The following is a 27,207-nucleotide window of genomic DNA, read 5'->3' on the forward strand; positions in this document are numbered from 1 at the left end:
TTAACAGAGCTTTCTTTGTACAATGTATCTCTTAAATCCCCAGTCTTCCCACATGGGAGTCTGGGCTTTCCTCCTCTTCATGATGTCCCTGAGAAGGTAATACACGTCACGCAGGTCAGTGGGTCCAGCAATGTTATGTAGAACGTGGCAGAGGGAGCTGATGAAGATCGTCCCCGTGGTTCGACTCCTGAGCACCTTGACTCCCTGAGCACCGGCATGGATGTTTACCAGGTCGTGGGGAATGTCGATGGCGTCCGTGTCAAGCATCTCACACTGGGTCCCGCGGCAGTAGTTAGTCATGAAAATCTTAGGTTTGTTTTTGAGCTGGGGACACAAAGAATCAGTGAACTGGTTCCTTAAGTAGTCCAAGTTTATCGATTCTTTTCCATTGCAATAAAATTCATTGCATGAAATACCGTGGCTCATGACGAAAATAAAGAGGGAGTCGGTCCACTGTAGACTGTAGTCTCGTCTGATCTCGTCAATTTTCTGTACTGTCTCCTTTTTCGTCAAATCTACGTAAAGTTTTACACTATAGCCCAGCTTGGTGAATGTAAGCCTCAGATTGTTGCCATCAATTTCTGCTCCCTCCCTATCCTCCGTGTAGTTGAATACATGTACTTGGCCATAGGGCGTTTGAGACGAACTAGGGTATTCTGCACCACCAGGCTGGTCCAAGTCAGGCTTCATCGATGCCACCTGTAAGGAAAAACACATCTGCAGTTTACTAAACATTGTTTTACAATGAAAGTGTCTCTCAATAGCAAGAATTAATTACTTAAGATTTGTCACACCCTGCAATGAACACTGAAGATCGTTCTGTAGATAAGATGGGTAACCGCCACAAGGATTAGAAAGAAGGAAAACTCAGAGAGTGCAATACCTGCATCCACCAATAGGTCTCAGGGCCGAATACTGTATACAATTTCACCCCGTGACTAAACCTTTCACAGAATTATCGTTAAATGAATTCAGTTTTACTTTACTGTCAGCCCTTTCACTAACTTTGTTTCAATTCAGATCAAGATTGATTGAACTGACTTTGCCCACTGACCCTGATGTTTGACATCTCCCTGTGGCCTTGGCCTTTGTTGACTGTTCTAAAAATCATATCTCTGTATCCAGATTATACCCTGATATCTTCTTAAAACAATCAGTTTACTCCTTCTCTGACCCTCAACCATCCTGTCATTTTTGGTTGATATAGACTAAAATGTTTGGTCTTTGTTTTTTTATGCTAAGTCATATATGGATCTAACATTGACCTTGCCCTGCGATCTTGATCTTTGAACTGATTGTTCTCAAAACTGAATCTTTGTTCTTGCCTGCCCTCGTCCCTTCCTAAAAGTTTGGCCAAAACTAAATAAAAACTGTTTTAAGTTGATTTTACTTGGTCAGATTTTGACCCAGCTCTTTGACACTGAAATTTTGACCAATTGTTCAAAAGAGCAAGGCTGTCCCTCAACCCATCCACCCATCAGACCAAAACTTTTAGAACAAGAAGCGGTGGCAAGGCGCAGCAAACCCGTCCCTGGCAGTCATTCTAGTGCTGACGTATATACATGACAGGATATCTAGCCAAAGATGTTACATAACAAATTTGGAGTAAATCGGGTGAAAATTTACGATTTTATGCTCACTTGAAATTTAAGGCCCGACCCACCTGACACTGACTCCCCTACTGGTAACTGGGGAGTGACACCCCTAACTTAATAAGGCATGTTATAGGATGAAAATTTGAAAGATGCACCTTTGGGTTTGGTTTCATGTCGATAAGACGATTTTGAATGAGTTATAGTGATATTAAACTCCCCATCCCACACTGCCACAGGCTTCAACAGCAGTAGTTCAGTATAGGAAGGACATTACCAAGTGAGTTGTTCTTCCTATGGTCAGCCTTTAGGTGTACAGTACACAGGATCAACTCAGGCATTGTAAATAGACACTGGCTTCTTAAGTTCACTGTCTTTATTTTCCAAATAATTACACTGAATGCTTTCCAACTTCACTTCACTATTCTCACAAGCACAGGAGCCATACAAACTATACTAACTGCAATTACACTTAACCCTTTGAGATTTTCGGCTCTCCGCCGATTGTGTCTGTGCCAGATTGAACTAGGCACACATACAGCGCACCATCGCAGAGCAATATTTGTATTTAATCGGCCATTGTACATTAACTTTTTTTGGTGGACTAATGAATTTGGTACCGTTGTAAAGCTGAATAGTTGTTCTTTATCGTAGTATGGTTCAAAAATGTAAATATGAGAGCTAAAAGGCAATAGGACGAGCAGAAGTTCGCCGAAAGGAATAATCGCACACTCTTCCATAGAAAAACATTTGTAAAAAAAAAGTTAGAGTTGCATGAAATTTGATGGCACCAAGTCAGTCTACAGTAAAATCCCTTTCTTTTGATATATAGGTTATGGCAATTTATATTAGTTTTCACAGAGAAAAGAAAAAGCTCTTGCTGTCATGCTGACAAATATCCATGCTGGTAATACCGATATTCGTCAAGGTAAAAACCTATTTATTATGCATATCTATCTGATGTATTCGTCACTGTAAAAGCAAATAGTTGGAAAAGGATAAACAGGATAGTGTAAGTGGAACAAGGCCAGATAGGAGACGGAAATCATGAAAAAAAAGAAAGAAATGTTTCGTACGACTCGAATTCAAGTCATCAGAATCTCAATGATTGGTTTTATGATGCCGCGAAATCATGTCATTGGAATCTCAAAGGGCTAATGCTTGACAACACTTCACTACATTCACAGATACTGATGATATACAAACTTCAGTAACACTTCACTCTTTGCCAACAATGCTTCACTGTTTTCACAAGTACCGAAAGTATACAAACTTCACTGACACTGCACTACACTCAAACTGAACTGAAAACCAACTGAACTTGCTCTGGTCTCTTCCCCATCTTTTTTTTTTTTTTTTTTTTTTTTTTTTTCCGGCCTATCAACCATTGGGGCCGAAGCCCCTGGTTATTAAGGCCCCGGCCCCACATGCATCCTATATTCTAGAGTTTTCTATATTGTATGAGAATTACAGTTGCCAACTTGGAGATATCCAAAATATGCCAGAGTTTTCTTATATTACATAACACAGTAAATTATTTTGCATACAATCTTAAATTGAATTACATAATTTAACAAGCAGTCACATAATTAAAAAATTATAGAGAAAAAGATCACAAAAATTAATGCATAACTTACAGAGAAACTACGCTCACAAACAGCAAGCAAACTGGCAACTCTGACTTGTACCGGAATTAGCTACCGTAAACATCGGGAATCAGCGAGAAGCTTCGAGACTAGCTAAATACCAAATCGCGCTTCTTAACACTACCCCTTCCCTAGTTCTTTGTCGTCCCGATAAAACTATACAATATTTACAAACATAAACCTTAACCCAAATGAAACATCCAAGCATACACAAAATAATCCTTCAACTTATCAGATCATCTTCGATGCTACCTCCAACAATGTCCTTGCTCCTCCTCGCAGTCTATTCCTCCTGGAAGGTCTTTGTCCTGTTCCTGATTCATTTCTTCCCACAGGAAATTGTCACCATCCTCTTGCACTTCAACTCTGTGGTTCTCCTCAACATCCTATGCTGGGGGTGAGCACGACTCCTCAGAGATGTCCCAGCTGTAATGTCCTGGCCAATGATACTGCCATAGACAGTTCACTTGTACCACCTTTGGACGAGACTTCCTGCCTCCTCGAGCCTGATATGTTATGTCTGATATGCGGTCCAACACAGTGTAAGGCCCATCCCATGGGCTCTGCAGCTTCGGAGACTGTCCCTTCTGTCACTGAGGATGTATAACCAAACTTGGTCACCATCCTTGCAGCTCACCTCTCTTGCCTTGGCATCATACATGCACTTATCACCTCTCCTGAAAAACTTAAGGGCTCCTCACACTTGGTGATGTACCTCAGCCAGCCTTTCCTGAACGTGCATCGCATAGCTGGAGGTGTCTATAGGCAGCTCTTCACCAGGTGGTCTTCCCAATAACAAGTTAATGGGTAAGCATAATTCGTGGCCCAACATTAGTCTTGCAGGGGGTGTAGCCGGTGTACTTATGGGATGCAGACTGATATGCCATCAGCAATCCAGGCAATTTCTGGTCCCATTCTGTCTGTCCCTCTATGTAGTAGTTTGTCAGTTCTTATCCCTGGGTCCAGTTGAATTTCTCCACCATCTCATCTGACTGTGGCCTTAATGGGGTCGGCCTGGTCTTCTTGATTCCCAGTAACTTGCAGCATGCATGGAACACAGCAGACTTGAAGTTTATACCCTGGTCTGGCTGTAGCTCTTGTGGCATCCCAAAAAGACAGAAAAACTCATAAACCAACACCTATGCAACAGCTGCAGCCTCTTGATTGGGGATAGCATAGGCTTCTGGACACTTTGTAAAGTAATCCAAGCAACACACATATATCAGTTTCCTCTTTCAGTGAGTGGCAAAGGTCCAGCAATGTCCAAAGCGATTCTTTCCATCGGTACACCCATTTGGTACAGCACAACCACGTTTCTTGGATCCCTTCTTGGCACAATATACATCACAGGCCTGACACCACTCTCCAACATTCTGACACATGCCAATCAAGCAGAATCTCTGTTGCAGCTGGCTGAGAGTTTTCTTCACCCCCAGGTGCCCACTAGTGATCTGGTTATGAGACTCATCCAAGATCTCAGACCTCATCTTCTTCGGAACAACCAGCTACCAATACTTGCTGAGGCCATCAGGAGTCTCCCACTGACACACCAGTACTCCACTGTTCTCAAGAAGGTCAGTAGCTCTTGGTCGCAGGGCTTAACCTGGAAACTTCTTCTCAAACTGGTTGCACTGTACTCCGCTGCAGCCACTGTAGCACTGGTTGTAAAATTGCATCCTCCATCTGCATCTTCATCAGGTCTTCTGCATCTGACACTGGCCCTGTCACTGCAGTATGGCTGCATTTATTACTATGATATTTGTTACTACACTGCCGACACTCTGGATCACAAGGCCGACAACTCAGGCTGTCAACATTGCCATGAACGCACTGAGAACAGTGCTGCACCTCATATGTGTGCTGGTCTAGCTTCCCGAGCCAGCATGCCAGTTGTTGTTCTGGATTCTTTAGCGTTTTCAGCCACTTGAGTGCCGCATGGTCCCTCCTGATGATGAAAAAGGACCCATACAAGTAGGGATGGAAGAAATAAAGGCTCTTCATCACTGCCAGGAGCTCCTTACAGGTCACACTATAGTTCCGCTCATGTGGGCTGAGCTTCTTGCTGTAATATGTCACCACATACTCTTTTTCATCCTTCTGTGACAGGACTTCAGCAATACCACAGTCACTAGCATAACAGTCCAAGATAAATGGCTGACCCTGATCAGGGTACATCATTACTGGAGAGCTTTTCAACTTATGCTTGAGATTGTCGAAAGATTTCTGAGTCTCTGCTGTCCTCACTAACTTCTGCCTCTTCCCCAACAGTTTATGAAGAGGTGCAACAATCATTGCAAAGTCCTTGACAAAACGTTGATAGTAGGTGCATAAGCCCAGGAAGCTCCATAGCTCTTTCACACAAATTGGAAGCGGCCAGTTTTCCACAGCTGACACCTTCTCTGGATTAGTACGGATGCCACCCTTGCCTACAGTGTGTCCCAGGTACTTCACTTCCTTCTGAAACAAGTGGCACTTCTTGGGGTTCAGCTTGAGGTGCGCTGCTCGGATCCTGCTCAACACCTCTGACAGCCTCTCCAATTCCTGGTCAAAAGTCCTTCCAAACACAATTACATCGTCCAGATAGATGAGAGCTGTCTGCCAGTGCAGGCCTTCCAGTATGCAGTCTATGAGATGCTCAAAAGTAGCTAGTGCTTTGCATTGGCCGAATGGCATCACTTTAAACTGCCATAAACCCCGCCTGGATGAAAGGCTGTCTTCTCTTTGTTCTTCTCTGCAACCTTGACCTGATGATATCCTGCCTTTATTTCTAGGGTGGAGAACCACTTAGCACCTGACAGAGTATCCTGGCTGTCATGAAATCTTAGCAAAGGGTATGTGTCCTTCACTGTCACATCATTCAGGGCTCGATAATCTACACAGCACCTAACTGAGCCATCCTTCTTCCTTATCAGAACCACTGCTGATGCCCAAGGACCGCTGGACCTTTCTATCACTCCTTGATGTTGGAGATTCTCCATCACTATCTCCATTTCTTGCTGTTGGGCTGGCGCCATCCTCCGCACTGGCTGTTTAATCGTGCGGTGATTCCCAGTGTCTATACTATGCTCCACCATATCAGTGCATCCCAGGTCTAGGTCTCTGGTGGAGAAGACATCGACAAACTTCAGCAGCTGCCCCAACTTCAGCACTTGTGGGCGATCCATGCATTGGCAACTCCTTGAGAAAAGGTCTTGTAAGTGCTCTGGGAGATACCCATCTTCTTTGACTATGCTCCTTTTTCAGGCCTTCCTCTGGTGCCACTCAGTGTCCACTGCCTGGCATAGTCCCACAATTTCTCCCTCGTTGATCTGTGGCTCACGGGAGAAATTGTCCACCACAACCAGTACTTCATCTACACCTGTTTCTACAAGAGTTCTCCCCACCATCAGTATGGCCTTTGTCTTGTGCTGTACATCAGGCTCCACCACCCCTAGGCAGATGGCAGAAGAGCTGCTCACTTTACACTGGAGCAACAGTTCTGATTTTGGGGGTAACACTATAGTGTGGGGCGCCCTCACCTCGCCACCAGAATGGTACGTTTCACTGCCATGACGGGAACCGACCTTTCTCAGACCTTCAGCTTCATGGAACAGGAGTCCAGCTCACATCCCATGGACAGCACATGGTCCAGACCAAGAAGGCAAGGATCCTCCAAGTCAGCCACATAGACTGGAAGAGTAGCCTATTGCCCTGCCACTTCAATCCGGACATCCAGAGGTCCCATCAGTTGTGCACAGTGCCCAATTATGCCACACAGTTGTTCTGATGACTCAGGCAGATACCATTGATGTAACACATCAGTCCTCACAAAAGTCTGCTCTGAGGCCGAATGAATCACCAGGGTACACTTATTTTTGTCTATCCTTCCATCTATTTGAACACTGGTGGTTACTGTTCACTTGCATTTTCTTGGTGGTGGCGCAACTTGGGAAAAGCTGGCTGGTGATTGCCCCTTAACACCAGCCTCCACTAGTTTTCGACTTCTTTCTGCTCTTCTGCAGCCTTCTTCTTATCATCCTTTTTCTTTTTCGGACACTCAGAACTGAAGTGTTCCACCTTAATGCATGTCCAACACGCTTCTGTTACAATTGAGGTTTTCCTTGCACTGTGCTGTTCTTGCTCCTTCATCTATTTGTGACAATCCTCCTTCTCGTGTCCCAACTTCCCACAGAACCAGCAGCCTCCTCTGGTCTTCTGTTCCTTCTTCCACTTGTAGCAGTCCTCTTTTCTGTGTCCTAGCTTTTCATAATATCAGCAACTTCCTACAAATTTTTCCATTTCACATATCTTCCCCTTCCTTGCCTTGAATCCTGCATAACAACGTGCCTGAAAAGTGGATGTACTGGACCTGACCTAGGACTCAGATTCTACAGCCCTGGCTTGTGCTTCTTGCATGCTTCTTGGCTGTGCTTGCAATTGTTCTTTTATTTCGTTCCTGAGCTCTTTCTGTTCTTCATTTTGTGCCTGTAGTTGGACACTTTGTGCTTGTAATTGGACACCTTTTATTTGTAATTGTTCTTTGAGTCCTTTCTTTGAAGCTTGTAATAGATTCACAGCTGCAGCCAGGGACACCTCCTCTTCCTGCCCAGCCTAGGAACTTGTCTGCACACCTTCAGCCTCCATATCGAATGTTAGACTCACTGCAGCCCTTAATAATCCACACTTCTGACACCAGTGTTACATTCACAATCTCACAATGTCACAGGCTCCAACAGCATTAGTTCAGTATAGGAAGGATATTGCCCAGTGAGCTGTTCTTCCTATGGTCAGCCTTTAGGTGTACAGTACACAGGGATCTGCTCAGGTGTTGTAAATAGAGACTGGCTTCTTAAGTTCACTGTCTTTATTTTCCAAATAATTACACTGAATACCTTTCAACTTCACTTCACTATTCTCACAAACACTGAAGCTCTACAGACTTTACTAACTGCAGTTACACTTAATGCTTGACAATGCTTCACTACATTCACAAGTACCAATGATAGACAAACTTCAATAACACTTCACTGTTTGCCAACAACACTTCACTGTTTTCACAAATACCGAAAATATACAAACGTCACTGACACTGCACTACACTCAAACTGAACTGAAAACCAACAGAACTTGCTCTAGTCTCTTCCCCATCCTTATATAACCCTTCGTGGGCAAACGGGGTCTCTACAGACCCCAGCATGTTTTTTAAATGTTGCCATTAAGCCATTTTTTACTTTCACAGCCTGGCCTCTCATGACTTTTATTGTAGATGGTTATTTTATATCCTCATAAAATTTGAGCAAAAAATCTCGCAAGACTTACCCTCCGTGGCCGAAGGCCAGGAATTTTCTGTGCACGCCAGGCCGATGCCGGGGCAATTTTTTGAAGTTTCGAATACTGATTTTTTTTTTTCTTGTCATATTGAAGAGAAAGTTCAGATGCACCTAACAGTGCAAATCCCAGCTTCCTAGACACATTCTGTGGCTTGCTATGGAGTGCAGAAGATACAGTAATATCGGCAACTGATATCACCACCCATGGGCGCTGCTGCAAAGCAACTAGGCAGGTGTTATTTTTTATATTACCTCTCAAAAGAATGCGAATGGTGCTGAAATGTTGCGCATATATGTGGAGGGTCAGATCGGATTAGCAATACGGAAATTGAGTTGCAACTTTGAGCTCCCACACCACGAGCATGGCTGAAAATAGAATCGTAATGGAGTTCCAGAACTAAGAATAAGTCTTATCATTTCGAATACAGAGACAAAGCAGAAATAAATGCGTTTACAGACAGAGGAAATGTATTTTTTTCCGTAAAAACATGTTCATCTGTATCATTTTACGTTCATCTTTATCATTTTACCTTGTAATTTCCACAATATATATTGCTGTCTCGTAAACAGGGTGGTTGTGTGTATTTTGCAAGGGAGGAAAAAGATTGTATTTTCTGTCTGGGTCGAGGTAATTGGTATAACTATGTGTTTATAGGCATGGCCACGAGCGGAAAAATCGTGCATCCACTCGTCAGGACAGCAGGTGGTGAACTAACTGATATGTGAGAAGGTGAAGTCAAGGTACGTCTATGTTCCAGATTTCCTTTCACTTCCCGAAAGTTTTCACAGTTTTCTACAAGTTGCACAACATCTAATGATCCAAACCATTGCAGCAAACCTGGGCAAATACGTAAAGATACCAAGACAAAAATGTATTTTTCACTTATTATCATGTCTATTTTGTTTGTGCCTGTATTACTTCATAGTTGGAAACAGGTGGTTGTGTGTGTTTTGCTAGAGAGGACAAAGATGATACGTTCTGTCTGGGTCGAGATAATGGGTGTAGTTGTGCTTGTTTAGGATGGCAAGGAGCGAAATAATCGAAAATCAACTCATCACAGCAGCGGCTCTGAACTGCTTGATGAGATGTATGGGGGTGTAGTGTAGGTCAGTGTGAAGACGTTCAGAACGTTAGTTCACTTCCTAAAAATTTTTGCAGTTTTTTATACGCTGCACTCAAATGACACGTGTGGCCATTTATCGGCTAAACGTCATTTGACGCCGGCGGCCATGGAGGGGTTAAGGAGTAACATTGCAATAAATGTCAGTGGGCTCAGCCAGGACCTCACCTGGCCTTTTGTGTGACTAATTTTTTTAAATATTTTTTTTTCAGATATTTGAAATTGTAAACATTAGGACAATGTCAGTACCAGTAGCAAAGTTTTATGCCTCAATGGTGGTGCCAGAAAGTGACCAAGAAGAAAAAAATTATTCAGATGGCGATTTATCTGTATCCAACGCTGATGATTATGAAGTGCTTGAACGATTGGACAGTGAAATTAGTGTGAGTAGTATTGAGTCTCCTGTGAGTGCTGATGATAATTCTGAAAATGCAAGTGGTGGTAGTAATATAGAAGATGCCCATCAAGAGGATAAAACAAGAAATTGTTATACCAAATTTGAACATTATAGGGATAGTTTTATTTTATGATCATACTAATTTACTTTACACATGAACTTGTTATTATTTTGAGAACTTGTTCCAAGAATACAGACAATCAGACATTCAAATAAGTGCAGAATCAGTACGTCCACACTCAAACTTTAATTAAATTGATAAAATGGAAATAATTTAAAATAATAATAATAAAAAACAAAAACAAAAAGGGACACTTGGTAATTTAGTTCCACGTTTCGTGTCCTGGGCAACATATGTACAAAGTTTTGTAGATATAACTTTATGAATTTGGCAGAAATACACCATTAAGGTTTGGGGTCTGGAGGGACCCAGTTGGCCTTCCGTGTAACTTGGTAACCAAGAGCCCACGAAGGGATAAGTTTCCTATGTTCTAGAGTATTCTACATTGTACGAGAACAACAGTTGCCAACTCGGAGATATCCAAAACATGCCAAAGTTTTCTTATATTACATAACACTGTGAATTATTTAGCAGACAAACTTAACCTGAAGTACATAATTTAACAAGCAATCACATAAAAAAACAAAAACATTATAGAGAAAAACAGCATAAAAATTAATGCATAACTTACAATATAACTATGCTCACAAACGGCAAGCAAACTGACAACCCTGACTCGTAGTGAAATAGCTACCGTAAACATCAGGAATTAGCGAGAAGCTTTGAGATTACCTAACTACAAAATCCCTCGTCTTATCAGCGAAAAAACGATTTTTAAAATTTTCTTTTTACATTTTTTGGGCCTAAAGCCTAGGCCTTGGACTAATTAGGCCTCAACCTTAATCAGGTGATCAGAAGGTCATAGCCCATCATCCCTGTAATTTTAGTCAAAATCGCACCAGTAGTTCTCACATAAACTTGTTCACAGACAGACAAACAGACAAACCAAGTGAAAAACCCGTCCCCGAGCCCCTCCGGGACGGGGACGGGTAATGATTTCGTCAACACACACACACACATACACACACAAGCGCGTGCGCGTGCTGCTCAAAACATAACACCTGCTACCCACTTCGCCGATCGTGGGTGTAATAAAACCCTTCGAATAAAAACCTTTCTCTGACTGATTTCCTTCAGCCTCTCTCTCTCTCTCTCTCTCTCTCTCTCTCTCTCTCTCTCTCTCTCTTTCTCTCTCTCTCCCCACTACAAAGATGAATCTATATCCCTTCTTTTGCTGTTATTGGTCATTGCTTTTCTTGACTATCGTTTTCTTCTCTGAGTCAAGAGATGACAAATAAACTCAGTCTATCGTGCACTGCACGTAATTGATCAGCTCTGGAAAATCTTTCTCATTTAGTTTTCTTAATGCATAGGACATTGGGGGTTCTGAATGCAATGAGTCTTGTCATCTCGAAACCAACAGGTCTGAAATTTCCCCCCTCCCCCTTTTTTTTTACTTTCTCTTTTTTTTTTCTTCTCTGCATCTTTGTACCCCTGGGGGTAGGGTTCTTTTTTTTCAAGAATACTCCCCCAGTATCCCTGCTTGTCGTAAAAGGCAACTAAAAGGGTTGGCGGAGGGTTAGTGCCCCTCCCCGGAAAACAACTAACTAAAAAGGCAAACAATAAGCCTCAGACAAAGACTAACCAAAAGATGACGACCAAGAACCGGACAAAGGACATGGTAATCGGAACGTGGAATGTAAGGGGAGCGAATGATGAGGTGAAAGAGGGAGAGATTGTCCAGGTGCTTGAGGATGCGAAAGTTGATGTATGCGGAATAACTGAAACGAAATGGAAAGGTGAGAGTGTGAGAGAATCAGAGTATGGATGGGGTATATGTGCAGGAGTAGGTGAGAATGAGAGGGCAAAAGAAGGAGTATGTATAGTTGTGAGTAAAAGATGGAAGAAGAGCATAAGAGAGTATGGATTATTTGGGTCAAGGATTGTGTGGGTAAGATTAAAAGTTGGAATACAAATTTGGGCGATTGTGTGTGTGTATGCACCAACGCAAGATTGTGCAAGCAGAGTGAGAGAAGAGTTCTGGACAAATGTGGAAGTGTGCATGGAAAAGTTTGGAAGGAATGAGAGAGTGTTTTTGATCGGTGATATGAATGATAAAGTATGGAATGTGACGGTGGATGGAATAGTTGGTGAGTGGGGTGTGCCTGCTGAGATAGATGAGAATGGCAGTGTGTTAGTGGACATTTGTACTGGGAAGGGGTTGGTGATAGCCAATACCCTCTTCAGGCACAAAATGATCCACAGGTATACATGGCGAGTGATGAGAAGGGTGGGTGGTGAACTGAATGAAAGGAAGGCAATGATTGATTATGTGTGTGTGAATGAAAGGATGCAAAAATGTGTAATGGATGCAAGAGCTTATAGAAATTGGGGGAGTGGACTTGCTGACCACTACTTGGTGGTGGCCAGAATCAAGATCCAATTAGGATGGAGAAATAAAAGAAGGGAAGGACGGGAAGAAGGAGTATTTGTAAGGAGAGTGGAAAGGTTACAAGAGGATGAGAAAAAGGCATAGTATTAAAGAGAAATGGAGGAACGATTGGGCAAATATGAATTGGAGCAGATGGAGGACGTGGAAGGTGTGTATAAGATATTTACAGAAGAAATATGTGCAGCATGTGATGTGGTGTGTGGGATGAAAAGAAGATGGAGGGGTGTGCAAGGAACAGCATGGTGGAATGAAGAGGTGAGACAGGCTGTGGCACAAAAGAAGAAAGCATACAATGAGTGGATGAGAAATAGGGGTGTGGAAGAAGTTGAGAGGCGGAAGAGAGAGTTATATGTAGAAAGAAAGAGAGAGATGAAAAGATTAGTAAGAGAGAGTAAGAAGAGAGCGGATGAGGAATTTCGAAGGAACTTGAGTGTAAAGTGGAGGGACTGTAAGAAAATGTTCTGGAAAGAGGTGAAAAGAGTAAGAGTGTGGAAGTGAAGATAGCAGGGAAGTGAAAGATAAAAATGGTAGATTACTAGTGGAGAAGGGAGAAAAAATGAGCAGATAGAGAGAACACTTTAAGGAATTGCTGAACATAGAGGATGGAAGTAATGCGAGTATAAGTGGCTGGGGAATGGCTGGGAGAAGGAGGGAGGTGAGAAGACAGGAAGAAATCAGTAGGACAGAAGTTGTGGAAGCAATTAAGAAAGTTAAATTGCGGAAAGCCCCAGGAATTGATGGAGTGTGTGGTGAAATGCTGAAGCATGGAGGAGAGATAGTAGTAGAATGGATGTGGAAGATGTGCAGATTGGCCTGGGAGGAAGGTAGAGTCCCGGAGGATTGGAAGTCAGGTATAATTATTCCTTTGTACAAAGGAAAAGGGGAAAAAGAAGTGTGTGGTAATCATAGGGGCATTTGTCTTCTTAGTATAATAGGAAAAGTGTATGGGGGAGGCAGTGGCTAAACCGGTAGAGAGGTGGCATGCAGTCCTACTGGACCCAGGTTCAAATCCCCCTGGGGCAGGAAACGGTTTAAGGATTTGAATTTCACAATATCAGACTTTACTGATCTACCAGAAACTCGCCGACATGTCGTAAAAATATCCCCACTAATACCAATACACCAGTCCTGTATGAGACAGCCCTAGCATGAATTCAATATGGACGGTGGGTGTTACTGCCGAAGTGGTGACATGTAGAGGTGTATGATATGTAAGGAGGACTACTGGGCCTTGAGAGCAAGCTGTGAAGCCTATGCCCAGAGTTGGACACAAAAAAAAAAAAAATTATTGACCGAGTTAGAGAAAGAACAGAGGATTTAGTTGGAGAAGTACAGGGAGGCTTTAGGAACGGAAGAGGTTGTGTAGATCAGACATTCATTCTTAGATCTTTAGTGGAAAAGTTTTCTAGAGAAGGGAAAGAAGTTGTATGTGGCTTTCATGGATTTGGAGAAAGCATATGACAGGGTGGATAGACAAGGATTGTGGAAAGTATTAAGAATATATGGAGTAGATGGGAAGTTTTTGAATGCTGTGAAGGGTATGTATGATGGTGCTAAGGCTGCAGTGCGTGTGGATGGTGAACTGAGTGAATTTTTCTCTTTGAAGGTTGGGTTAAAACAGGGATGTATCATGTCTCCATGGTTGTTCAATCTGTACATGGATGGGGTAATAAAAGAGGTACAAGGTAGGGTAGTGGATGTTGGAGTGGCCCTGGTGAGAGAGGGTAGTGTTTGGAAACTCCCTGTACCGTTGTTTGCAGATGATACTGTGTTGTTGAGTGAAGACGAAGGAGGGCTGCAAGGCTTGGTGGATGAATTTGGAAGAGTGTGTAAGAAACGGTATCTAAATGTGAATGTAGAGAAGAGTAAAGTGATGGTCTTTGAAAGAGATGAAGTCAGTGAACGTACAGCGAGGTTGGTTGGTGAGGAATTGGAGAATGTGAGTACGTTTAAGTACTTGGGTAGTGTGATGAGTGAGGATGGAGGTTTGGAGGGTGAAGTGCTTGAAAGGGTACAGCAGGGAAGAAAGGTTGCTGGTTCCTTGAAAGCAGTGATAAGAAGTAGGGAAGTGAGCATGAAAGTGAAAAAGTTACTACATGACAGTATTGTGAGACCAAGTCTAACGTATGGAAGTGAAGCTTGGACGTTGTTGGAAGGACACAAGTCAAGAGTGAGAGCAGTGGAAATGAGTTATTTAAGAGGAGCCTGTGGAGTCACATGGAGAGACAGGCTGACAAATGAGGATATAAAGGAGCGTTGTTGTGTGGATGGGGATGTGATAGGAAGCGTTAGAAGCAATACACTGAGGTGGTTTGGCCATGTGGAGAGGATGGAGGGTGAAAGACTGACGACGAGAGTGTATGTGAGTGAGGTGGAGGGGGGAAGAGGAAGGGGGAGGCCGAGGATGAGATGGAGGGATGGGCTGGAGTGGTATATGAGAGAGGGGGTTGTGAGTTGGGAGCGGGGCAGTGAAATGGCGGGGGACAGGGCGACGTGGAGGTGATTTGTTTGTGGCCACCCCGAACGGGATTGAGGCGTCTAGCAATAGATAGATAGATAGATAGTCTTTCTTCTTTCTGTGTTTAAAAAAAATTCGGAATACAATGTTCTGACGAACTCAAAACTTTAATGCATCAGCATACTGAAGAGAGTAATGAAGGCTGCTTCTTAGTTGTTTTTGCCGATAAGTTTAAACTGATATTCGTTCAACAGTTTAGCACAGGCTATGATGAAATATGAACAGTGTCATCGTGACGTTGGCACTGTCGATAATTATGTTTATCTTCAAATGTTCTTACTCAGCCTGAGACCTTTTGAGCTAAACCAATTACATATAGCCTATATTAGCCCCTTTATTATGACTGTTGTCATAAATTCATTAAAAAATGTCTGGCTGTAACAAAATTTAAAGGCATCTCTGGAGTGACGTGATAACGATTTACATTATCACAATGACAGTGAGTCATAATATGGTGCAAGCGAGTAACTTCATGGTCAACATTTCATTTATCCTGAGGCGACGGCATCAGAATGTAATGATGTTTTACTAAACAAACTAGCAAGACTGAAACCGGCTGAAATGATTGAAATCCCCTTTTGTTAGGTCGGAAACGTCCATCCACCTCTGAAACACTTGTGTGTGTGTGTGTGTGTGTGTGTGTGTGTGTGTGTGTGTGTGTGTGTGTGTGTGTGTGTGTAAACTTGCAAACTTGTCATCCTGCTCGTTGAGCTTGGTAGCATTATCGGTAGGATGTTGAGGAGATGGAAGGGTGTATAGGCACAGTGGCCACAGTGGGTGTGTGGTGCAGTCAGGGTGGGAGGAGTGGGTGAGGTGGGCAAGTGGGTGAGCAGGTTGGGTAGAGTGGGTAAGCAGTCAGGGCGAGTGAGTGGGAGGGAGGGTTGAGGGGGTGAGTGAGTGGATGGGAGGGTTGATGGGGTGGGTGACTTGGTGGGGGGGGGTTGTAGAGTAAATGGAAGGGCGCATAATTTTTGTGAAAATATGTCCATGGGGTGAATGGTAGGAATAGCTCTTCATGTTGGGAAAAAAAAAAACAAGTGTAAGGAAAATATTTCCCAGAGGAAATGGTCCCGAGTAGGAACATAGGACCGGCTGGTGGGAAACGGGCCCAGGGCAGAATTAGGTCCATGGAAGCAAATAGGTCCAGTTATAGATTTGGAGTTTCTCCATGGAATGAATAATATTTCACGGAGGGAAAATGGTTCAAAGATGTTAATAACACCAAGGGAAAAAAAGTTTATGGGGACATCAGGCCCATGCGGAAAATTGCTTCATGGAGTGAAAATAGACTGAATAAGTTCATATATGGCACCACAAACTCACAATATCTTTGAGTAATCAAATCCTATAGAAATGCTAAGAATAAAATATAAAAGACGTCATCATGTTATCATGGTATATAACGAATTATGATATGACTTGTATTTTATTAACAAAGAATGACCTGACGATGCAGAAGAGGAATGGTAATAATGTATTATTACTTACTCTTCTCTGGTGGCCGTCACTCCTCAAGTGCTCGTGTACCTGGGGACGAAATCACAAAGGATCTTAGCACATTTTTACGATAAATATGTGTCCACAACAAGGGATTTTTATCATGGAGCATTTGTTAAGTCGTATTACCAGTATATATATTTTTGACTTACTTTGATTTTGAATAAATTTATCATTGTAAAGTGAATATAAAAATGATCAAGAAAAAAAGCTTGGGCACAAACTAACCTCGGGAAAGACTAGTTATCAAGTTTTGGGTCGCTATACCAGCTAAAACGAAAATATAAGCAAGCATATTACAGAACTCTTCATTTCCATTTGGTTTCGGTTAAATTCAGATAATTTTGATAAAGAGGAACGTATAGAATGTTAAAAAAATATTCCAATAATGTTTTCGGCAGAAAATATTTTAAAGTACATTTTACGACTTACGAATTTAATCACCTTTGATGAATTTACAGCGATCAAAAGATTAATGTACAGAAAGTCTGTGAATACCTGTTCCTCCGTGAGGGTCATGAAACAAGCTCTACAGGAGTAAATTTCTGAACAGTTGTCCGTCTCTTGAAGAATGTCATTATCCATACCGCCTCCACCTCCACCTTCACCAATCTGATGAGAAATATACAACAGAAGCCAGATTTAAGTTGCGCTCTCTCTCACTCTCTCTCTCTCTCTCTCTCTCTCTCTGTACATATACTACAAAAACACACACACACACGCATATATATATATATATATATATATATATATATATATATATATATATATATATATATATATATATATATATATATACCTGTATATATAGGTTGCTTCCCCCAGAGAACGGGAGGTAGCCGAGACAGGACGACACACTCCCAGTATACTCATCCACACGCACACACACACACACACACACACACACACACATACACACACACACAACCACATTTAATCGCATCTTAGCCTCAAAGGGGAGAAGGGACAGGTCCTCACTGCACCACACCGCACGAGGATCAACTGCGAAGAGCAATCAGCAACATACGCAGAAGGGCCCAACAGCAGTGCTGGTTTACCCATGCCACATCATAATCAGCCCATCCCCTTACCCGCACCTGACCTGATCATTTGCTCAGACCAAATGCGGGAGAACATCCTTTCAGGGCCACGTCACCATTTACTCATTCACAGTTTCTCCAATCATTCCTATCACGCACAGCCATTCTTCCTTGTTCTACACACATCCCTCTTGCATCTAATTTTTTTTTTTTTAATAAATAACAGAACAGAGGAAGGAAAAACAAATGAGTAAAAAAAAAATAATCCATACACCAGATTAATGGTGTCCTCTGTTCATAAAATATCTGTAACAGTTAGACTTGAACAGCTGTGGGTTGAAATTTGGAGGGAAATAACTCAGGAGGAAGCGAGTTCCAGAGAGATGCAGTTCGGGGAATGAAAGAATTTTGATAGGCAGAAGTTCTGCAATATGGCTGAGTGACATTCCAGTCATGAGCACTACCAGATGCCCGTGTTGCACGAGGGAAGGCATGGAGAGGTGGCACCATGGACGCAACTTCGTCTGAGCATTTGCCAAAAAAATATCTGTAAAATAATGCAAGGGAGGCAACATTCCTTCTTACTTGGAGGGGAGGTAGTTTATATGTAATGGCAGGGTTGTTAATTATTCTAACAGCTTTGTTCTGAATTTTGTCTACCGTAGTTGTCTTAATGCAACCTCTCCACAACCATGCTCTCTTCACATTGTCCATCCATCCTATTCGTGGTCTTCCTCTTATCCTTACACCTCTTACATCCGATCCAGTTATCTTATTCATCAATCGCTCATCATCTATTCTCTCCTTATGCCCAAAACATCGCAACACTCTCTGGTCAACTCGATTAGCCATCTCCTGCATAACTCCAGTTCTCTTCTGTATTTCATCATTTCTCACTCGATCCATAGGTGTCATACCACACATATCCCTCAGACACCTCATCTCCATTACATTCAAACTTTTCCTCTCTGCTACACCCATATTCCATGTTTCAATCCCATATAATGTAGTAGGTACCACTACATCCTCATAAAGCCTTCTCTTTACAACCTTTGTAAGCAAACGACATCAAAACACTTTTTGCATTCCTCCCAGCACCTTTCCTACTTCATTCATTCCAAACATCACTTCTACATCTATTCTTCCATCCACAGCAACATGTCACCCTAAATACTTAAAACAGTCTACCTCCTCAAACAACTCTCCATTCAAAACTATATCCATCCTCATACCACCTACCAACCCCGTACACTTCATCACTTTAATCTTATTCTCATTTACTCTCCATTCCTTCCTAACACACACCCTTCTAAACTCCTCTGCAAACTGTGCAGTATCATCCACAAACAGCTGCTTCAGATTCCACCCTCTACCATCAGCATTCACCAGACTCAAACCTCTACCTTAGACTCTTTCATTCACCTCTCTTACAACACCATCCATATAACTATTAAACCATGGTGACATCACACATCCCTGCTGCAGCCCCTCTGTCTTGGAAAACCAATCACTCACAGTATTTCCCACTCTTACACACGCTGTACTGTTCACATAAAAACTTTTTACTCCTTTTAACAACCTACCATCAAGTCCATACAATCTCAAAAGAGTCCACAAAGCCTCCCTATCAATTCTAACTTAAGCTTTTTCTTAATCCATGAACGCCCAAAACACATCCTTACCTTTCGCCAAATACTTTTCACACACCTGTCTCACAGGAAACACCTGATCCACGCATCCCCTTCTTCTCCTAAAGCCACACTGCTCATCACCAATTACTCCCTCTGTACCCTCTCAAACTCTCTTAATGAACACTCTTCCATACACCTTACTTCCAACACTCAAAAGACTTATACTCCTAATGCTAGTACATTCATATTGATCATCCTCACCTTTATACAACAGAACCATGCAAGTACTTGCCCAGTCAATCGGCAGCAAACCACTCACAAAACACACATTCGGCAATCTTACTAACAACTCAGCAATAGTTGCTCCACCGCCTTTCAGACATTCAACAGCACTCTCATCCATACCTGCAGCTTTCCCTGCTTTCATCTCCATTACTGCCTCCTGCACTTCCTCCATCGTGATCAAAGAATCATTCAACTCTCCCAACACAATAATTCCTTGCATGCTTCCATCTGCAACAATCCAAACCTCCCTTTCCTCTTCTACATTTAACAATCTTTCAAAGTACTCCACCCATCTCTTCCTTACTGTATCCATCTATACTAACATCCTTCCATCCTCTGCCTTTGCTCGTCTTCCTTCCCAGACTCTTCCTTTTGCACCCTGTTCACCTCTTTCTAAAACATTTTCTTATTCTGTTGAAAATTCCTAGTCAACAACAAACCCCACCTCTCATCTGCTTCCACTTAAGCATCACACATAGCCCTTCTCACCTTATCCGTCTTTTCCTTATACCTCTCATATGACATCCTTATTCTGCAGCCACATTTCAACACTCGTCTCATACCACACACCTCTTCTGCATGCCCGACCACAGCACTCTTAAACAACTGCCATTCCTTCTTCACACTGCCATTTAACTGGTCTTTCACAGCGTTCCACTCATCTGTAAACTTCTAAAACTCTATCATTTTCTTTCTTTTCTCCAACTTACTCACTTTGAAAACCTTCTTGCCACACCTAACTCTCCTAGCTCTCACCGACCTCATACCTACTCTTAATTTTCCCTCCACCAGGTCGTTGTCAGACATACATCCACCCTCCCCTCTCAAAAATCCCACATCCAACAATCTTTCTCGTACATTCCTGGACACAACCACATAGTTCATAAATGCTCTATCAACAACCCTTCCACCCTTCTGTCTCACCCAAATATGGTTATAAATATCTTTCCTCTCAAACAAGGTACTGTATTTCCAATCATCATCTCTCGCTCAACACATATCCCTATCATTCATTTTCCATTTTCTTTCTTCCTGGCACACCATGCATACCAACTATATCTCCAACTCCTACATTTTCTACTCTGGCATTCAGGTCTCTCATCATTACCACATCCACATTTGCTTCAAAACTTTGCAGACACTCATTAACATCATTTCAAAAAGAATCCATCTCTTGTGCATCCCTTTCACTACCAGTCCCATATGCTCTCACAAATACCCACAACTCACGTCCCAAATTTCGCATTCATCCACATCGGTCTCGATGACACCTTCCATTCAATCACACACTGCTGCACTTCAAGGTTCACTGACAAGGCCACACCTTCTCTCGCCTTTCCTCTGTCAATACCTGACATCCTTCCATTAGCACTTCCAAATTTAGACTCACCTTTCCCTTTCATCTTTGTTTCACTTCAAGCAAACACATCCAACTATCTTCTCACAAACATTCTCCCAATCTCTTCCTTTTTAGCCTCAGTCGTGCTACATTCACGTACATTCATAGACCCACTCCTCAGGGTACGGGGATTACTCAATCTCCCCATCCCATTCTATGCCCTGTCTCTTTTAAGGAACTAAAAAAAACAGAGGAGGGAGTCTCTAGCCCTCTCACTCCGCCCCGTTTAGTCGCCTTTTACGACACGCAGGGAATGCGGTGGAAGAATTCTTCCTGACACAACCTGGCCGCAGAGTGGTAGTAGTACCCCACAGTGCGGCCAGATTATGTCCCTCCCCCCGCCAGAGGGGGGTATATCTACCTATCTATCTCTATATATATATCCATCAGCCAATCCTGTTTCGCATAAGGAGTGTAGAAGTCTGAGGCTTGGCAAGTAGTTCATGACATTTATGATGAGTGTAGCCTATACACTGTATATACACTGTATATGGCTAGTGAGGGAGTGATCGCCCTCTACCTACACAGATCAAAAGCCCTCGGGAGCAGGGGGGTGGTTGCTTTCTCAGGCAGAGGAACTCCTTGAGAGTGAAATGGCTGGGAAGCATGCCGGCACGTGACTGGCTACAGCATAGCTGGGTCTTTCGAGTGTGGGCAATCAGGCAAGTTAGCTGCCTACTGCGACTGCAGCACAATGGCGAGGTGTTCAGGAAGTTAGCCAAAGAAACCTTGATGGACTCTGAAAGAACAATAATGGCCCCCATTCCCGTGCAGCCCTTAAATGGGCAGGGGGTGCTAAGAATCTCACGGTTGCCTCAATTACAATCTAATTCCTTTGTCAATGCAAAAAATACAATTAAAATTGGTAACTGGAATGTGAGAACGCTAAATCATGACGGTAAAATCGATGAGTTAGTGAAGGTTTTTCAAAATTACGGACTTGATATTTGTGCTCTGACAGAAACTAGATTAACTGGAGTCGATAAGTTGGATTTGGAGGATGGTATACGTTTATTGATATCTGGTCGACAGGACGGAATGCATTATCAGGGAGTAGGATTGTTGCTGGGTTGTAAGGCAAATAAGGCTTTATGTGAGTGGGATCCTATAGATGAGCGATTGTTATACGCACGGTTTAAATCAAATCATGGCAACATCAGTCTGTTTGTATGTTATGCACCTACTAATGATGCACTCGATGAAAGGAAAGACACATTTTATGAAAAGTTGCAAGAAGGAGTAGGAAGGGTACCTAGACATGATGTTTTGATCTGCGTTGGAGACTTTAATGCAGTAATGGGCTGTTCAAATGAGGGATTTGAGGCATGTATGGGTAAGATGGGAGTTGGTAGTAGGATGAGTGAAAACGGAGTGAGGTTTGGAAGCTTCTGTCTAGCAAATGACTTAGTCATCGGGGGCACACTCTTTCAGCATTGCAATATACACAAGACAACTTGGGTGTCGCCGTGTGGAAAATATAAAAATCAGATTGATCACATCGCTATCAGTAGGAGGCATAGAAGTTCTCTGCTAGATGTTCATGTTAAACGGGGAGCGGATATTGGTAGTGACCATCAACTCAGCATTGCAAAAATAAGGTTTAAACTTAAAAATCAGAAGAAGGAAAAATCTGGTGTTGGTAGATACGATATTGTTAAGCTTAGAAGGGAAGGAAAAGAAAAGGAGGAATTCAGATTAGAATGCAGAAATAGGTTTTTGGTGTTGGAAACGTTGGAAGAGGGGGAGAGAAGTGTAGATGAGATGTGGGAGGATGTGAACAAAGTTTTGCATGAGACTGCTGAATGTACGATTGGAAGGAGACATAGCTTCAGGAGAAAGAAATGGATATCAGAGGAAACGTGGGATATGATAAAAAAGAGAGGTGAGGCTAAATTGAGGAGTGAGATGCAATGCGTTGATCAACAAGAGATTGAATTAGCAAGAGCTGCGTACTGGAGTTTGAATTCAGAAGTAAGAAGGTTAGCTAGGAGAGATAAAAGAAGATGTGTGGATGAAAAGGTTGCAGAGACTGAAATCTTAATAAACAAAAATGATGGACAGAGTCAAAGAATAGCATATGAATCGATTAGAGAACTGAGTGGTAATGCAGGTAAACGCAAGGAAATACCAGTTAGAGACAGGGAAGGAAATTTATTGACCAAAGATGGAGATATTAAAAATAGATGGAAAGAGCATTTTGAGACAGTTCTTAATAGACCAATACCACCAGAAGAGGATATACCGTCTGCTCAGGAAGATTTAAATATAGAAACAGGAGAGTTGAGGCTTGCAGAAGTGGAGAAAGCAGTAAAACAGTTAAAGAATAATAAGGCACCAGGGGAGGATGGTTTATTTCCGGAAATGTTTAAAGTGGAGGGGGATGGATTAATAATGATCTTGACCAAGCTATTCAATAAGATATGGGTGATGGGGTTACTACCATCAGTTTGGAAGAATGGTGTAATTGTTAAAGTTCCGAAGAAGGGAGACCTGAGTGAATGTGGTAATTGGAGGGGAATCTCTTTGTCACCAATAGCTTTGAAAGTTTGCAGTAGAGTGTTGTTAAATAGGTTGGAGCCAGTGGTTGAGGGTATTCTGAGGGATGAACAGGCTGGTTTTAGAAAGGGACGTGATTGCAATGATCAGATCTTTATAGTTAGGCATTTGATGCAGCAAGTTAATGAAATGAGAGTGCCGTTAAGTCTTTGTTTTGTTGATTTTGAAAAGGCTTTTGATAGTGTTTCGAGAGAGACTATGGGGAAGATCATGAGACATTATGGAATACCAGAGGAGTTTGTGAGGGTCATTATGAACATGCATGAGGACACATTTTGTAAAGTGATGGTTGATGGTTGTCTGAGTGATTCGTTTGAAGTCAAGTCCGGAGTAATTCAAGGTGGTGTTCTATCGCCTTTACTATTTATATTGGTCATTGATTACATTATGAAACGCGTTGGAACAGAAACCGGTGCAGGTATACTTTGGGGAGAGAACAGGAAACTTTTGGATTTAGATTATGCAGATGATATAGTTTTGATTTGTGATGGGCCAGAAGAGATGCAGAGAGTGTTGGACTGTTTGGTGAGTGAAGGTCGCAAGGTGGGTTTGGTTATTAATTGTGGAAAAACTGAAATAATCAATATGAATATGGAAAATGCGCAGGAATGTGTAATTGGAGGTATGGTTGTAAAGCAAGTTGATAGGTTTAAATATTTAGGTACTTATTTAGCCAAGGATGGTTCTTTGAACTTTGAATTCGAGGAAAGGTTAAAGAAGGCTAATCAGGCAATGGGAATGCTTAAAAATATTTGGAATAATAACAATTTCTCTGTGCATACAAAAATCAATCAAACTTTATAAGGTAATGGTTAGGAGTATCTTAATTTATGGACACGAGTCTTGGTACAGCACAGTGACTATGGAAAATAAATTATTGGTGTTTGAAAATAAAGCACTTAGACGAATATTAGGAGTTAAATGGTGGGAAAGGATACCAAATAGTAGAATTAGAGAAATAACGGGAGTGCAGCCGATCGATGAATATGTTAGATTCTCACGATGGAAGTGGCTAGGACATGTGTATAGGAGACAGGGAATAGTACGAGGTACACCAGGGTGGGTGGCACTTGGTAGGAGAGGTAGAGGAAGGCCAAAAGAGACGTGGGTGAGGACAATGAGACGGGAAGCTGGAGATGAGTGTTGGGGAGATCTTGAGGAGTTAGCACAAGATAGGATGTGGTGGTGTGAGTTCATCGAGGCCCTATGCATCCCCGAGGGTGCCACAGGAAATGATTGATTGATTGATTGATCAGCCTCACTCACCCTGAGTGGCATTACGTGAGCAATAAACCCCAACCACCCATTGGATATAAACCTATACAGGCTCGATCCCATTGGAGCGCCTTAATTACCCGCTAAATCACCAGGCCCCTTAATTACCACCCTGAGTAGTAAATGGTTTCGTGGGTTACAGGAAACCATTTGGCTTGTCAGACAGTGTTGAGTCACCCACAGGCAGAAGGAAGAGGAAAGAATAAAGGAAAAAAAGATAGAAGAGGGAGTGTAAAGTCACGCACAGGCAGAAGTAGGAGGAAAGAATGAAGGAAAGAAGACAGAAGAGAAAGTAAAAGGAAGAGAGGAAAGGGCAGACACCCAAAGGACTACATCGAGTAAGTGAATGGTGAATACCCCCACCTTATAGAGAGAGAGAGAGAGAGAGAGAGAGAGAGAGAGAGAGAGAGAGAGAGAGAGAGAGAGAGATAGTTAGATAGATAGATAAATAGATAGCCAAATAGATGGAGAGACAGATATGTTGGTAGATGAATTGACAGGTTCACACTAGTATATTAGAAACGGTGATCAAGAACAGAGCCAGGGATAAGGAGTCGATAGTATGTGAAGGAGGTTAGTCTGCCTTGGGAAGAGGGGACATTACTGAGCTACAACTGGAATGACCGGAGATCCATTTGTCGAAGTCACACCCTTTTAGATGCTGCGTCAGTGGTATTACAAACATAAATATAGACAGACATATATAAATACATAAAACTAAGAAAACTGTAGCAAGCACGTTAACTTGCTCCTTCAGTTATGGTGCTTTATTGTATTCTAGATACTGTTATACAAAATAAAAGAAAGTGAGCATGCACCACCTGGCGCAGACTGAAATAACCTTACCTTTCTGAGGTGCATCTTTGTCTTGAGGTGCTGCTTGTAGGATGCTTTGGAGGCCAGCTGTCTGTTACAAATATCACATCTGTATGGTCCCACTTTCCCTTTAATGAAGCCGGCTTGAAGTGCTTTAGCAAGCTCATTCATCTGCATCTTGGATTCCTCTGACTGGGAAACATCATCATCATCATCATCATCATTTAAACAAGGTGTATGGCCAGGTCATACATCGCTCCAAGTAAGAAAAATTTCGTCAAAAGCCAATGATTGCCCCCATGTATTGCTTCATTGAAGTTTTATGCAAAAGCATGTTATGTAGATGCCCTGTCCAGAATATTTTGTCTCCAGTTTCCACACCTACTTTTCTTTACCACTAACCGTCGCTGGGGGATCATTGGTTCCCGTACAGTGGGAGTGGGTTTTACTAGCGCTATAACAGCCAATATGGTAAGATGTAAAAAAAAAATACTAAACTGTCAACGTGATTGAAAATGAAATCACATTTGTCACCATGAACTGAGGGTAAAATCTGTACCACAGCTACTGGGAAAGGATTGCCTCAGAAAGTGTGCCTTTGAGTAAAAAATATATAACAGGCAACAGCATGATTACATGACCTGATCAGATTACCTCTGGCACTGTAATTTTAGGTAAAAACTACCAGTCACTATAAGGAACAGGTTCTCTCAAAAAGTAATTACAAGCAAAGTGTGTACAGAGGCATCCATGCTGAACAATAAATAATACTACAAAACTGTAAACCCCCTCATGGTGACGTACTGACTAATATTTACTTTCGCAAATGACTAGCAATTATCATTCATCTGAGACTGAGTCCTAGTGCAAATGCAGTCCCCATAACCATTTCTTGGTTGGTGACGTCTAGGTTACCATTAGCCAGTCTACATCAAATGTTTTATTTAGCTAAGAGTGAGTCACAGGAGCCTGAATGTTAAGTAGAAATGCATTGGTGCAGGAGCTTAGACATGCTGCTGGTTTACTGATGCCATCTTCAGATAACTTTAGACGTACCATACTATGAAAGATGTTTCAAGTGGAGGGGTTACACATTCCCTTCATTTCTTCATTCACATCAGGTATTTTTTTATCTTCATAAAATATCTGAAGACGACCGACTAAAGATGGTTCAAGATACATCAGGGGTTCGAAGGATTCACGATAGGATGGAGAACTTGGCAAGAGAGAGTTCGAACAGTTGGTATCAGCATCCTTGCTGAGACTACATCTATCTATTGAATGTTAGTGTTATCTTCCAGCGATATTTTGAACTGCATGAGTTGTATAAAGTCTTTATCAATTCTTAAAGAAATGAGAGACCCTTCCTGAATTAAGCAAAAAAAAAAAAAAAATCTGAATGGCGAGTCCGGCACCGGGAATTTCGAACAACCGATATTTCACAACAATGAATTTCCTCCTATATTTCATTCTTGCTGTGGCACGATGACTAATATAGATCAAGAATGATATTTCGATTTGGAAAGGTTAGCTTCATAATCCTCACCAACCTTTCCAATATGAGAGATAATTCTTAAGCAACAATATATATACTGGAAGCAGCGTGGCTAGA

The 27,207-nt window shown here is 42.2% G+C and overlaps 1 protein-coding gene across 1 annotated transcript; it reads right to left on the reverse strand.

Moving 5' to 3' along the window:
* On the reverse strand, nt 1–25,772 carry LOC145390985 (caspase-1-like). The gene is made up of 6 exons (XM_080265717.1): nt 25,626–25,772; nt 17,092–17,205; nt 16,585–16,623; nt 5,322–5,398; nt 1,055–1,100; nt 1–699 (listed from the first exon to the last, which is right to left on the reverse strand). Exons 1-6 carry the CDS (start codon nt 25,770–25,772, stop codon nt 1–3), a joined length of 1,122 nt encoding a protein of 373 aa, XP_080121843.1.
* Nucleotides 25,773–27,207: the final 1,435 nt, after the last annotated feature.

Source organism: Coenobita brevimanus, chromosome 16 (assembly GCF_032717465.1).
Source record: "Coenobita brevimanus isolate Jiangsu-jjx chromosome 16, ASM3271746v2, whole genome shotgun sequence".
In the NCBI taxonomy this organism is placed as follows: Eukaryota; Metazoa; Arthropoda; class Malacostraca; order Decapoda; family Coenobitidae; genus Coenobita; species Coenobita brevimanus.